The following is a 16,048-nucleotide window of genomic DNA, read 5'->3' as shown; positions in this document are numbered from 1 at the left end:
GCCTATTTAAAGTGGACTTGTGCATGCAGAGAAAACCAACAGGTTATTTTTATTTCTGGCCCTTAGCACTACTTATACTTACCAGCCTTTTACTTCCACACTACTTTTGCCCATGAGAGCAAAGAAAAGAAGCCCTGTTAAAAATTTAAGTCACTGTGGTTGGAGCTTATTCAGGGCTCAGCAATTACTTGCTGCCCGCACATGAGAGCACTGGTGCCTATTGATTCACCTAGCACTGCATCATAGGAGGAAGACACATGTTTCCCAAACCTAAAAGTACTGGGTATTTCTCTTCATTCCAGGCAGCTGAATTGGACAGTGGGAGAGCGAAGGAAGAGTGAGTATAGTTGTGTGTTTGTGGGGGTGGGGGGGCTGCATGAGCAGAACAGAAGCTTACTTTAAAACGAACATGCACAAAAAAAAACATTGATGACTTGTTGTTGGGGTGGCCAAATTTGATTTTAACATCCCTACCTATTGTATGACTGACCTAAAACAGATATGCAGGATGACTCTACTTCACTTCACATCACTGGGTCCATGTTTTTCCAGGCCAGTTCTCACTAGCTATTGAAGCCAAGATCAGAAAACTTTAAAGTCAGCAATGGTAGGGGTAATATTTTTTTTTTTAAAGCAGAGACATTAGAGAACATGTTGGTGGGGCCACCAAAGGATCCCTGCATCTGGAGACATACCTGTCTTGTTGTTTTTGAACCTGGAGACCAGGAATCCTACATTCAGTGTCCCAAGTGTAGGGTCAAATCTCCAGGGTCCAGGCCCAGTTGTCCAAGCTTGCCTGTCTGTTGATTGTCTGCACCTGAAATGTGAACAGCAGACAAGGCTTGACAAAGAGTTCTGCTTAGGATAAAATCCTTTCTGTCTCTGTTGCTGCAACAAAACTTTTCGTTCCTTCCTGACGGCTTCTGTATGTTACTCCTGTTGCTTTGGCTGAGTGAATCCTAATGGGAAGACCCCCCCAGTCAGCGTCTCCAGAGCTCCAAGGTTAATCATTCTCTGAGAGATCCAGAATGAGGATCAGGAGATCAGATTCCTATGGCGACTAAGCCCTGCACTGGCAAGGTGCTGAGGGCTCCTTCCCAGCTTTTTAAAGGATAAGTTCACCTTTGGGAACATGTTCCACCTGATTTTAGGGTGGAACATGTTACACGTTCCCAGCGCTGGAGCTGCCGCCAGCTGCCCCTCCCTGTGGCAGCATTACAGGAAGAAGTTCACCATCCTAGCTGTTACTGTGTGTCGGAATGAACTACAAGCCCTGACATCCTTTGCAGCTGTCTGCATGTAATTCTCAATTAACTACCATGGCGCTGTGGAACACTGTGGTAGTTCATTTAGTCTTCCTGTCAGCGAGTATCGGCTTACCCATATGGGATGTACGGGCAAGCAGATACGCTACCAGTGGGCAGGAGACCTGCATGACATCAGCGATCTGATACAAAAAATAATAAATGCACATTATTTTACTTGCAAAAAAAAGTGCATGTATTATTTTTTGTAGAAAAAGGACATTTTACCTAAGGCATTGGGCTCTGCTTGTACCACTTTCCAGACTTTTGTGTATGGTGTTAGCTAGCCACAGAGTGCTTTCCAGGTCTAGGACTGTGGCACAGCCTCTGGTGGGACCTAGTCCCAGTATTGTGTGGGACAATCATCAGAAGCTGCTATATCTATTGAAGACCTCAACCACTTCCAACCCGTAGAACGTACCCATATGTCCCCAGGTTTCAGTGGTTATGCCAGGGCCATGGCTGCAGTCAAAACCCCATTATCTTTTTTTTTTTTTTTTTCAGCCAGGGATGCGCTTTAATGTAAAAGTGATCTTAGCATCCAAATAGCCACTGGATTGCTTTAACATGTGGCAGAAGCCCCCCCGCCTCCGTCGCATTTCTGGGCTGTCCCGTTTCACCAGGGAGCATGGGACTGTAGCTCACCTTTTGTGCCTGGTTACCATAGAAATTAAGTTCCCTGATCATCTCGTCTGGATGAAATGAGAATTTTGTCACTTCTGGTTTCGTTCAGATGTAAACAAGCCATTACTGGCTTGTAAAAGCATCTGATAAAACCAATATTCAGTTTGATCAGATGCTTTCAGGAAGACCCCAGATGTCTCAGTAAAGGTAAACCTGTCACTGGCCATGCTATGGGATATTGTTCTTCCCTAGTGATGACAATAAAAGTGATTAAAAAATATGTACAAAAACAATGAAAAAATAAAAAAATGTAAGGTCCCCACTGGACCTCACGATCTTTTGTCCAGTGGGGTTCAGGTATGGCTTTCCAAGCTTTTGCTGAGATATGCCAATCCTGCATAAAGAGCTTAGCTCAGCAGCATGTAGATGAAGTCTTGATTGAAGGAAACAATCCTAAAAAAGAGAAATAGGCTAGTAAAAGTCTCCGTCGAAAAAGTTGTCCATCTTTTCTGGGACACCAGCAAAAAACTGCAGCATGCTGGGAATGGGAGGGCTTATATCTTGCTGATCACTCTTTTTTTTTTTTTGTTTGCCGGTTTCCAAATCTTCCTGTAGGTAGCAATTTAACCTGATTGTCTATGAAGAACTGATGCATGTTTGTCTTTAATGAATGAAAGAAGCAGCTTCTGATGCAGCCTGATTGGCCAAACATCTTTAGTAGGACAGACAGTACAGTATTGTGAATAGAAGAGAGCCAACCTTGGCATTGAATTAAAGTTGTTTTGTATTAAAAACATGCTTGTGGAGCATTATAGCATCACTGACATTTGTAAAAATTATGATGAAAAAGAAAATTATAGCTTTACTGTATTTAGTGAAAAATAATAAAAGCCCTGTAACATTTATTTAGAAATAATAATTTCTCAGCTTTATATCTTGTTCTGAAAGGATATCCTCTAGATTAAAATGCCAAGTGTTATATGATGAATAAATCCTCTTGTGTTTTCGATAAAGTACAGTTTGTGTTCTTTTTCTTTGGAATGTTACCTTTTACACAGAGAGAATTCCCAAAAGAAAGAAAGTTGCTGAAATATGTAAATCCCTGTATCAACAAAGATACCACACTAAAAACATTCTGCTCAGACATGTAAGGAATTGTCAATTCTCTGCAAAGTTTGTCAGACTTTGACAGACATGACTAAGTAGTGATAACCTCATAAGAATATTCTGTACCCTTTATGTTAAGTCTGATCATAGGATATTGGCTATATGTTGGATACCTTTTGAGAGGCTGCATTGTCCTCCTTTTTTTTTTTTTTTTTTTTTTTTTTTTTAGAATAATATTAATATTTAGAAAACAGGTGTGATTAAAACACCTTGCATATTTTGTTATCCAGGACATAGAAACAAAAATAGGTTTGCTTAATATAAAGGTATGAGTAAACTTTAATAATCATTCTTAGATACCACAGGTGTTGATGTAAATGATTTAATCCTCCCAGTTGTGGGATTAGACTCAATTCACAATGCAAACAAATCCGAAAAGGTTAATTATTTGTATGCTAAAGGAATGGTCGTTTCATGATAAAGCTGAACTCCAGGCAAACCAATAAAATACGTAAATGGTACAGGGGATGTTTGAAAACCTCTCCTGAATGCTGGAACTTGACAGCTAGTAACCGACGGTTAAAAACATCTTTTTTGCCACATTTACATGCCGCATTTATGCGCGTTTAGGGACGTTTGCATTTAGAAGCTTTTTTACATTGTAAAATTATCAGAAATGTATCCCCTTTAACACCTATAAACAAAATGCTTATGAACGCGAGTTACCACGTTTAGACATATTTTCATGCTGTTACAAGCATTTGGTGTTTCAAATGCCAATAAACTTTCATTTGAGCGCATTTTTTTGCTTTAAAACTCAACTGCCTCTAAATGACTATAAATGACTCAATGTACATGGACAGATAAGATAAGGTAACATAGAGGAGAGTTCAGGTGCGTCCGTTTATCAGCAGCAGTGTACATGAGGACTTATTCCCACGAAAGGATTTGCATTTCTCCATCTATTCATGAGATTTAACTCAGCTTTGCCAGACAGCACAGCTCTGTCTGGCAAAAAAGGCAACCTTATTTTCCCTGCTGAGTTTAAAGTGGTTGTAACTGAATGAAGTTGTGATGCTGCACTACCCACCATGCACAAATATTGAATACCAATTGTGGAAAACGAAAAATAGCAACTAAAACGCACAAGCTTTAAAGGATTATTGCAGCAATATTCTATAGCTGCCTTAAAGACCATAACACATAATAAATCCCTGATGAAAGGATTATCCCCTGATGTAGCCTTGTGATGGTGACGTAACGCGTAGGGCATGAGCAGAGGCAGACGTTAACCGGAAGTGACTTATGCTGAAGCGCATCCCGGTACCTGTATTTTACAAGTTTTTAGATTGTGAGTGCCATTCTTCTGAATTAAGCAGTTATTAGTTACATACTACAATATGGGAGGCTTTCTTTGTTTTTTCCTCATACACAAGTTGGCTTTAGGTTTGGTGAGAATTTTAAAGGAGCCTGACCCCATATACCACTGGAACCTGAGAGACCAATCTAGAGATCCCCTAGTTGTAAGGAGATGCCTTCCAAGGAAGAACACCTTGGAATTGATGTTACCTTGATAAATTACCACACCTTTGCGCCATCTTTTGGGAGGTAAGACTTCAGTGAGCTCAGAGGTTGCATGAGTGGTTTGCACGTTAATAGGCATCCTGGGAATCAGTTTTGTGTTGGATGATATTTTGACACTGAAGATGACATCCATTATAGTTACTGGTAAATCGAAAGGACTTGAGAGACTTTGTCACATTTTTATTATCAGTTTGAGAGTCAATATCACTAGCAACTGTTTGACGAGTGTTTATAGTAGTATTATGCTCAGATTTTACATTACTATATGTACATACAGTATATGTGCATATTCACTGTTTTATAGGGATACATTTATTTTCAGTTTTTCGGCTTTAAGGTATCTATAGGATTTTGCTGGATTTATCCTTTATCCTTTATAGCTTGCGTGTTTAATCTGCTATTTTGAGTTTTTCACTATTGGTATTCAATATTTGTGCATGGTGGGTAGAGCAGAATCACAACTTCACTCAATCACTTTATTACTGTGAGAACACTATTAGATGTTAGCAGCAGCCCCTTTCACCATTGATTCATACACACTTGCTTTGTAGCGCAGGAGTTACACTCACTTCAGTTTTAGATAAAGTCATTGTAAACCTCAGACATGAAATATGAACAAAGCATATCCTTCTATAGTTTGAACTTGTCTCAAAGGGCACTACCCGTGTCATTTCTATCTATTGCTTCATTCCTCTGTGATCTCGAAACCCGTCTGACAAATTTTCTTGACTTTAAGAGAAAAAAGGTGACCGGTAAGGGACCCCCAGCTGATTGACAGCCTTCGCTCTGTTTCTGTGTGCTGTCTGACGGGGGGGGGGGGGTCTTCCAATTAGCTTTTAGGGTTCTCCTTACTAAGCTCTGCAGAGTAACTTCCGCTCTCTGTCACCTTTTTCTCTGATAGTTCAGACAAGCTTTTATATTGTGGACTTTGAAAGGATGTAGAGAGGACTGCAAGAGGAATGCAGATAGACAGATACAACTTATGTAGGAGGATTTGTTTATTTTCTGTGTATTACCTGAGGCCATTCACTTCACTGAGTATATGTAATTTTTTTACAACCACTTTAAGTAACATTTACAGTTCTCCACCTCATCCCCTCATGCATTATGAAATGCATTCAAGTGCATAGGGAAGGCATAATTAAAGGGTATTTCCTCTTTTGCAGTCAAATTTGAGAAAACCCCACTCTGTTATGTGTTCCTATTCACACAATATACCTACTATACCTACCCAACTATACCATGTTGCTGTGTTTTAGAGGATCCATCTCCATGTGCTCTGCATTATTTGCATTAGTCCATTGGGTCATTAAATTAGAGTGGGTGGCACAGCAGTAGGGGTCCTGCACTGGTGTGAAATTTAAATTTACACCAGGTCCCTCACATCAGTAGCTACACCAAAAGTAAATTTTATTGAAATTAGCACTTCACTTGAAAAGTAGCAATTGTTGGCAGCCATTTCCAGGAACACATGCTAGTGAATAATCATGGTTAAAGAGAAACTAAAGTAATTTCTCAAAAATTTAAAAGTCAGCAGTTTCAAATACTGTAGCTGCGGACTTATAATAAAGGGACAATTACTAGTCCCAGAGTTCACCGCTGTCATGAACTGGGCCAGTTCTGTGCTGGTCCTCAGGTCCCTGGCAAATCCATCTTGCTTGTAAGAAGTTGATGTGTCTTCCTGCTCTTTCACAGATGGAAGCGAGATGAGCTGAACTTCTGGACTTGCCCCTCCGCCTTCTGAGACGTTTCCGAGGAGGTAGCATGCAGGGAGGGGGGCTGAACTTATGCCTAAGTCAGAAAAACGGAAGTGACAGTGGGTATCTGTCAGAATATGATATCCGCTCCCATACAAACAAATTGCAGTTATGGGGGGGGGGGGGGGAGCAGAACTTCCCATTTCAGGTGAAATTCTGCTTTATTTGTTTAATAAAACAGGTGAATTTGACATATGTGGCTAAACTGTAGAGGCAGGTGGGGGTGCTTCAGGGGATTTTAAGATGAGTCAAATGGCTCTTTATAATTTTAGTAAATTTTACATATAGCCAAAAGTTTTTTTTTTTTTTTGTTTAGTCTTGAATAGAATGGGGAAGTGTTAGAACCTCTGTCAGATTTTACTGCTATCTGGAGCTCTGTTGGGAACATTTTCCCATACACTCTGTTTTTCTTTACCAGGAAATTAGGCAAAATCTTCTGAGGTATACCCTGACTGAATATACTAGCTGACTTTCGGTCCTTTTGTATTGCTGTCTGTTCAACAGAGACCAGTCTAACCAGCTTCTGTCAAATGACCATGCTGAGAAACCAGCTTTTGATTATTGCTTGCAAATGCTGATCTGTATATCCTGGTGGGTGGGGAGGGAGTCCCCTAGTCCCACCTGTCAGACTACAAAGACACAGCAGGAGAAAGCTAGTGTTGATGTGGAGATCTTTCAGTTTATTTCAGTTCTGGCTGAACAAAAAAAAAACTGAAAGTGTATACTCTGTTTAAAGTAAAAGTAAACCCTCCTATCATGTTCAGACAAGGAAGCTGCCATCTTAGCCTTTGTTTAATCTGCAGCTGCCATGATGCTGCACATGTGGTCCGTTATGACGCAAACCATTGGATGGTTTGACATTTTTGTTTGAGAGCACAACCAATGTGACAGTTAGCATTTTCGGCATGCCAGGAACATTAACTGTTTTTTTAAACTACCGAATCCGTGGCTTTACTTCCGTTTTAAGACAGTATGATACCTAACTACAATCCTATTATTACTTTGGTGCTATATTAGTTTATATATTTTATTACTATATATTTGTAAGAATACAGCAGTGGCCCAGTGTAGTATAGTATTTGGCACAAATTTTTACTCTTAGTGGACCATAGCAAAGTCAGCTTTATTTTGGCAATAGAGAGCTAGAACAGCTGATTCTCTGCCTTACTATTTCAGTAACTGTACATAAATAATGCAAACATAGACCATTATTCCTGAAATAGGGTGTAAAGAACCTATAGGTTATTTCTACCTTAATAGACATCTTACCAGGGGCTATTGTATATATGTAATGTTCCTCTAATGGGTCTTTAGAGGTTTTGTTTTCAATCCGTAACATTTTTAACTTGCTGTGCTCTGTAGGCAGTCTCTGATTGCAGGTTCTGTACTGGAAATGGCACTAGAAATGAATCCTATGATGGATGTCTAGCAATTTCATTCCCACATTTTCTATTTCAGATTTCAGTTATTAGAGGAACATATATTGGCCTAGAACTCATGAACAAGAAGAATGGAGGTCAAGGAGGTGTCATAATCAACATATCATCTCTAGCAGGTATGACATTGCCAAGAATAGGAGAAAAGTGCATGAAGAGGTGTTTTCACATATGCAGTATACAGTACATACAGCTACATGCTACCGTATTCAATACATGAGAAAGATTACTGTGTCAGTCATTCTTTTTTTTCCTAAATGTTTGTAATGATAATAGTAAGCACTTTTTTCCCAATCCATATTCTGCAATCAGCCCATATTTACTGGTACTTGTAGGTCAAAACTCTAGTTAAACAGCTAAATTTAGAGTTGAAATATGTAATGTTTTATTTTATTTTTTTAAACAGAGCGAGAGGGCAGCACTAAAAAAAGGCAGCTTGCAGTAGGTAATTTTACATTACCCAAACAAACTGATAAGAAAATTAGTGCAGCACATCCAATACAGAAAAATAGAAGCTTAAAACATAATGCACAACAAACATCCACGATACTACAAAAAAAAATCAGTGTAAATAAAATCCAAAGCGAAAGCCCAAATATCACTGCAGAGAAAGTATCTTCCACCAGTTAATAGAAATCCACCACACGTGAGCAACAGAACTAAAATACACTGACTGATGTTAAAGCTGACAGAGGAAAGCAGCAACATGTGCATTTGTATCCACTGAATCCCTCGCGCACGGTAAATCAGCTCCATTTTCTTAATGGGGGGCACCCGGCAGTACTGCTTCTCACCACTGGGGACAGTCAGAAGGTTTACTTGATACTGTCTGGGGAAAATTAAAGGCTCACTGCACAGAGCCACAAGCAGGGGGTCACATATAGTGTATATATTTATTAAAAAGTATAGATATCACATAAAAAGGTAAAACCGCTTCATCCACATGCCGGTAAAATGATTGTCGTGACAAATTAATCCGTGCACTTACAAAGAGATCTGCCAGTTCCAAGCATGGAAGTAGCGGGAAATGCCAGTGTGTATCACCTGCTGGATAGATAGAGTAAGGATGAACAATGTCAGTTTGTTTTTATTGTCCACTCACTTCCTGTTCCAGAGAAGAAAGGGGAAGTGAGAAGAAATTTATCCAAATTTAAGGAAATTCCCATCTTAAACATTTTTCACAGAAACCGGTGTTTAAAGATCTACTATTATCTCTGGTGAAAACTGTAAAATTTTAAAAATAATTTGCTGTTTCAGTAGCAAAGGTTACTCGGACAAATAGAGAGGGTGGATCTACCTAATAGGGACAAGGATTAAATTAAATACTTGATGGGGCCCCTCTACTCCTCAACTGCCTCTTTTTTAACCCACCTGCAAAAGTGAGCCTCATAGGAGGGGCTTTATATGCCCAGTTGTTAGAACCTCCAAACAAAAACCCTTACCACAATACCCCCTCCCCCTCCCATGCTATCGTGGCTATAACCCACCATCAATTCAAACTACTCATCCAAATCACCACTGGGGCTAAACAAACAATCGCGAAAGCGTGAAAATCTCCCACCCTTTGTGTCCTTGCAACCAAGCATAGAATAACACAAGCAATGATCCATGCTAAGAAAGAGGCTCTGCTGTTGGATAGAGTGGTCAAATACAAAAAACATTGGAGCCCCTGCATAACTAATTTTTTACCTTCCAACTTCAGCGACTCTTTGCTACTTCCTCAATCCGCAACATGCACACACAATTCACTCGTTCAGCTGCAATCCACTAAAGACCCAGCTACCCCCCAGGGAAACCACTCCCTCCTGCCCCCTACCTCTTGGGGGCGCCTCCCCTCCTCCCCCCTCATTCTTTTTTCTTTTGCCTTTCTTACCTCCTATTCTTTCAATCTTCCTCAATTAATTTAATGTCACTGAAAGGCTCTTATTTCTTTTTCCGCAATCCAAAGCATCCTGACAGAGCCTACATTAGATATCTTCCTTTAGGCCCTCGACCTACCAAAGCCTAATTTTCAAGTTTTTTTCAGCCTAATAGTTCTCTTGGGGGTCACCCACTTCATCCCATGAGATTACTTCAGAATTCACTTCTAAAAGATGGTCCTTTAAGTTTTTTTTCCTGTTCACTCTTCAGCATGGGTTCTTATAACTTGGTCTGTAAATAATACCTTACAAATTGTTCATTATCTTTATTGTGATCAGTGCTTGTAAATCTTTTACTTCTTCAATAAAATATTTGAACAAGGAAAAGCTTGACAAGGTTTCTATCTCTTCCCCATTCTATCTAGAACAACATAAGAACTGGCTATAAATATACTTAACCACTTGCTGCACATATACTGCGGCAGGTAGACTCTATTGTGCGAAACAACGTACCTGTGCCATAGCCAGTGGGGGCGCATGCCAATTGGCCAGAGGAAGCCAATCAGCGGGTCCGGCGGACCACCTGCGATCCCTCCCCATAGAGACAGAACGGTGGTCTACCTATGTTAACAAGGCATATTGCCATTCTGTCTGTCTGTCAGATGAACACAGGGATCCTGTGTTCCTGCTATTCAGGAACACATATCTCTATGTTCATCTAGGGAGTCCATCACCCACACAGTTAGCAAGCACCCCCTAGGGACACACTTTACCCTTTAAATGCCCCTGGTGTTAACCCCTTCCCTGCTGGTGTCATTAGTACAGTAACAGTGCATATTTTTAGCACTGATTACTGTAGTAATGTCACTGGTCCCCTCAAAAGTGTCAGTTAGATGTCAGATATGTCCGCCGCAATGTCGCAGTCCCGCTAATTGCTGATCGCCGGAATTACTAGTAAAAAAATAAAATAAAACTGCGATAAATCTATCCCCTAGTTTGTGGACGCGATAACTTTTGCACAAACCAATAAATATACACTTTTTTTTATCTGAAATATGTAGCATAATACATATTGGCCTAAAATGATGAAAACATTTGATGTTTTTAAATATTTTTTTTACTGGCTGTGTTTTATAGCAGAAAGTAAAAAATATTGTTTTTTGTTTTCCAAAATTGTCACTCTTTTTTTGTTTATAGCGTAAAAAAAAAAAAAAAACGCAGAGTGATCAAATACCATCAAAAGAAAGCTGTTTTTAATGGGAAAAAAACTATTTTATTCGGGTACAGCCTCGCACGCCATTGTCAGTTAAAGTAACACAGTGCTGTGTCGCAAAAAATGGCCTGGTCATTAAGGGGGTAAAACCTTCCAGTCCAGAAGTGGTTAAAAAGATAAGCAGATATGTGATTGTCAAAAGTACACATTTTTCATGTAAAACAGTAAATATAGTAACTGTGTTTCAACTGTGTATTTAGCTGTTTTCATGACGTTTTCACTTTAAAGTACAAACTGTCCAGCTAAAATTAGAAATTTAGGTTTATTAGAAAGAATCATTGGTAAGATCCTTAAGTTGAAGAGTAACCCTAGGCAACAATTAAAATAAAATTGTCTAACTATAGGACTTTTTTAACTTACCAGTGCAGCCAGGGAGGCCTCTGACCACTTATCATATGTCCAGCTTCTGAATAGCAACTCATCACTGTATTTATGTTGCAGCCCTGTTGGCTGGTGGTAGAATGGGTCAGGAAGATAGGAGTGGTGGCATGGAGGAACACAGGGGGTGAGGTGCAGAATAGGGGGGTCTGGTACATTGGAGTCACAAGATGAAATAGCAAGCTGCCATTGGAGCATAGTAAACATATCCATAAGTATGTAAAAATATAATGTTTCCTTTTTTATGAGCCCCAAAATATTAATGGGTTCTATATTTGGTATCTACATGTGTCTATTGGGAAATCTGGCCCTGGCAGCCACATCCCTTAAATTTGAACAGCACAAACCCTTACACAGATATAAAGACATTTATGTACCACTTTTGCCCATTCCACTTTGTAAAATTAGTAACTAACAAAATTCACTAAAGAGAAGTACCCCAGCAGGATATTATCTACTCCTTTAGTTAATCAATCTAATCCAGTGCGTTTAATGTGTGATTATGTCATCATGTTTACTTTAGTCGCTTCAAGGCATGCACATGAGAAGCCATAACACATCATTACACTGTATGTACTGTATCACTGTATGTATGTTAAGGCTTACAAAAGCTTACAAAACCTTCCACTTCTGGAGCCATACAAGGTCATCCTGTGCAACAGTACAGTAATGTGTGCAGGGATGTAAAGAAGCCATGCCTACAGATGCATTTTAACTTATATAAAATTTACAATGCAATCAAACCAGCTATTGACAAGACCCGTGCTTGTAATCAAACTGTAAGAAATACAATTACAGGTCCAGTTAACTTCTAGTACATATATGTTGGTTTTAATCTCAAACCTTGATAAAGGGGACAGTTTTGGACCCCAAAATGTATTTTTACTCTTTTGATTGCCCCCTGGCCTTTTATTGGAATAAAGTCATATCTGGACTTTTTAGCAGTGGTGTGGTGCTTCAGTTTACATTTTTGTTACATTACAGATGCATTTTGACTTGCATAAGGGTTACATAACCATTTACTTAATCTAGATTGTGTTTGTTGAGATTACCCTTGTGTAAACTTGTGGCCAGCTGTGCTGAGAATGCAGGCCTAGCAGTGTATGTATAGCTGGGCTTCCTCCAGCACATACCCCACTGTGTTTTCTTTCCAGCTTGGGATTCGTAATAGCAGAAAGCCCTGACTGTCACAGAACCACCAAATAGGGTTGTAGTAATTAACAGGTATAGAAGGGCCAAAAATTTTACATATTCATGTTATACAATAATGTGCATGAAAAGGGGAATTTATTTCTGTCAGTCATGGTTTTCTAGATCCTTATAGTTAGGTCATTATCCGACTAAAGTTTTAAAAAACATTCTCGTTAAACCTACAGTATATTCAACTCTGTGATCTTATTACAGAGGATACAGCTTCTCAGGGTCCCATAAAATTGGGGCTAGACAATTGCTTTTGCTTTCCTTAGGGCCTGAAAATGACAGTCAGTGGGTTTTGCATGAGTTCAGATAGAAGAGCATGTGTTCAAATGTCACACTAGAAGCATAATGGCTGTTAGCTACACATATACATCAATATGATCCATATGTGATCTGTAGGTTTACGTACGCAGGGCGATATATTAATGAGCATGTCACTAAAATGACCATTTACGTAGGCAACATCTTTATGTGTTTTTTATATGCTTTTCACTTTGCTAAACAGACAACAGATAATAGACATCAGATAATGCCAAAAATGTTTCCTAAGTCAGTTTAAAAAATATAAATCACTTGAACGTATTGGGATTGTAGTCAGAAACATCTTTTATTTTAATAAAGCAGGATGTCCAGAAGAGTAAATGCCTGAATCTATGAACTATATTGTAAATACAAGCTATATATTTGCTACCTAATATTACTCCACTCTAATTTATTGCCACATAAAGTTAGAGTGATACCAGTGAAAATCCATCAAGAGAGACAAATGGATCCACATGCTTATCTTTTAATTACAAACATTTGGACATGGAGACTTATATTAAAGTGCTCACTTTCCAATTATGCTTGTGACCAAATATATTTGCAGTGAAGGTAGACAAGGACTGCCCCATCAGTTGTGTGTCCTTTCATTCAGCCTGAGAGAATACATTGCTTTGCAAAGCTACAATAAATTTCCAGGTTATAAACATATCCCACTTCTATTCCATTAAGGCTGGAACCATAATTCACAGTCCTTTAATTCAATTCCTACATCTTTTGTACAGCTATTTCTCTTTGAAGGGCCAGCATATGTAGTATATTTTAGCAAATATTGTAGCACATTTAAAAATGTAAAAAAGTACAATTAGTTAGGTTGCTAGGTTTGGGATGCTCCCCTCAATCTGCTCAATTCATTTTCTTGCCTTTCTTCCTGATTTTCTATGGCAAGTAAAATAGTATTATGTTGTCATTATTCAGGGTTTATATAGCACTAACTGATTGCACAGTGATTTACAAAATGAAGGCAGAAAGTACGGAAATTATGTGATTCAAGACAAGAGAATTAGGAGGGCCATGCTTATTAGAGCTTAGAGTCTAAAAGGGAGGGTCACATGATACCAAAGTATTAACTGTGAATTGGATTATCTGATTATGAAAATAAAAGTTCAGTTGTTAGGAAGAAGTTGGATAGGCTTCTCTATGGAGATGGCTTGTCAGGGATCACACAGAGGTGGATAGAGTAGGAGATAGTAGGACAGATTTTGGCAAGGAATTCTGGAGAATAAGAGAGGCTCTGGAGAAATCCTGGAGGTGAGCATGGGAGATGGTGATGAGGGAGCTAGAGAGAAGGAGGTCTTGGGAGGAGAGAAGAATGATTTGGTTGGTATTTTGTGAAGTTTAGTGATATAGCTGGGGGCAGAGTTGTGTATGACTTTGTAGGTGGTTGTTAGTATTTTGAATTGATTTGCATTCATTGAGTGAGCAGAAGCCAATGGTGGGATTGGCAGAGAGGTGTAGCAGACCATGAGCGGTTGGTAAGGTGGATGAGTCTGGCAGCTGCATTCATGACGGGCTGAAAGAGGTAGGTTTTTGATCTTTTGTAATTTTAAAGTGAATCTGTTTGACAACTTCACACTCGGCATCTAGCAGATTGAAGGCCAGACAGGCCTTTCCTCCTGAGTGAACTGCATTTGAGAAGGCACTGCACAACGAGGCGTTCTGTCACTGGCTGTGTCTACCAATTACAGCAGATCACATGACAATTGTAAAAAATGATTGGCTTCCTTTCATGCCATCCATTGTATACAATTGTGTTGCTAGCTGTTATTGGTCACAGTGATCACATGGTACAGACATGGACAATCACAGCCCTTCTGTACCATGTGATTAGATTTGGCCAATCACAGCTAATCACAACAGAAGACACCCATGCCGCATGGGATATCGTGTTTTTTGAATTATATGTAGAAGAAAAGATGGTCCCCACAAGTCTTATTTGGAATGTCACCCCTGACCAGGGGAATACGGAATTGTTGGAATGGTTTCAGTTTTTCAATGATGCAGGTCACGATTTTCTTGCCTTTTTACTGGAGAGGAAAAAGAAGGTGGTCTCTAGACTTGAGAAGAAAATCACCGACGTCAAGGAAAAACTGATTCCATTCAACCAGGAAGAGGCATACCGAGTATACAGCCAAGAATTAAGGGACATTTTGATGATGAAAGAGGAGGATCAAAAAGCAGACAAAATATTATAAGGACTTAGTGGATTATTAATCCAAACTAGTATTCAAATGGCAAGAATCTAGTACACCACACATAGATTCTGACCCTGTGACACCTGGTATATCTGGAGGTGTGTCACGGGAGGACAGTACTATTCATCCTAAGGGTCTGGTTCCCCTACCACATGGAACAAGCAAACCATTTAGGATACCGGCTAAACACAGAGCTGGCGGACTGGTTGGTCCAGGGTCTATAGTTTGTCTGCGATGCCTCTTTGGATGTGGCACCTTTGATTTCTAGGCTGCCTGTATCAGCAGTGGTCCTTCTGCGTATTGTCTGGCTAAGATGATGGTCCTCTTGTAGGGGATCCCTGTTTGGAGCTTCCTTGGATGATATTGTTAGTGTCTCATGGGGGGAAGAGTACTCTTCTTCCACAGACTACCAAGGGCAAGGAGCCCTGTCATAGACGTTGGCCCTTCTCCTCAGCTCCTAAGCGGCTTCTTTGTCTTTCCGGGTCTCAAAGCAAGGTATCAAAAGTCAAGGCCTCCACCAGAGATTCCAAGAGGATCTGGTCTGGCAAGCCACAAGCAGGCTCTTCCAGACCTGCGGACCAGGCTGTCTCTGCATGAAGGGGCGCCCTCACTCGTTTCTGGGGTGGGGGGACATCTTTGCTGGTTTCCGGATCCATGGACAATATAATTTTGCATACTAGGTGTCTATCCATATAAACCTTATTGAGAACTCTTATTCCCAGGCTGAATGCTTTAGGGCAGTAGTCTCCAAACTGCAACCCTTTGCTTGCCTTTATCTGACCCTTGGGGCACAGTTTTCATCCACTGATACCAACAATGGGGCAAATTCACCCCACTGACACCAATGAAGGGGCTGAATTGCTCCCAATGACACCAACAATGGAGCACATTTACTTTCAATGACACCAAAGATGGGGCACAATTTCTCCCAATGACACCAATGATGATGCACAGTTCTTCCCAATGACACCAACGATAGGGCACAATTCCTCCCACTGACACCAACAATGGAG

The 16,048-nt window shown here is 39.9% G+C and overlaps 1 protein-coding gene across 1 annotated transcript in view; it reads left to right on the top strand.

Annotated features, from left to right (window-relative positions):
- The window catches only part of HPGD (15-hydroxyprostaglandin dehydrogenase), a 149,005-nt gene that overhangs the window by 79,034 nt on the left and 53,923 nt on the right, over window positions 1-16,048 (top strand). The window contains exon 4 of the mRNA XM_082243422.1: window positions 7,835-7,931. Coding sequence (XP_082099548.1) covers window positions 7,835-7,931 — 97 coding nt within the window. The remainder of the gene's footprint in view (window positions 1-7,834; window positions 7,932-16,048) is intronic.

Source organism: Pelophylax lessonae (assembly GCF_965119305.1).
Source record: "Pelophylax lessonae genome assembly, chromosome: 1".
NCBI classification, from domain to species: Eukaryota; Metazoa; Chordata; class Amphibia; order Anura; family Ranidae; genus Pelophylax; species Pelophylax lessonae.
This window is presented reverse-complemented; position numbering and strand designations above follow the sequence as displayed.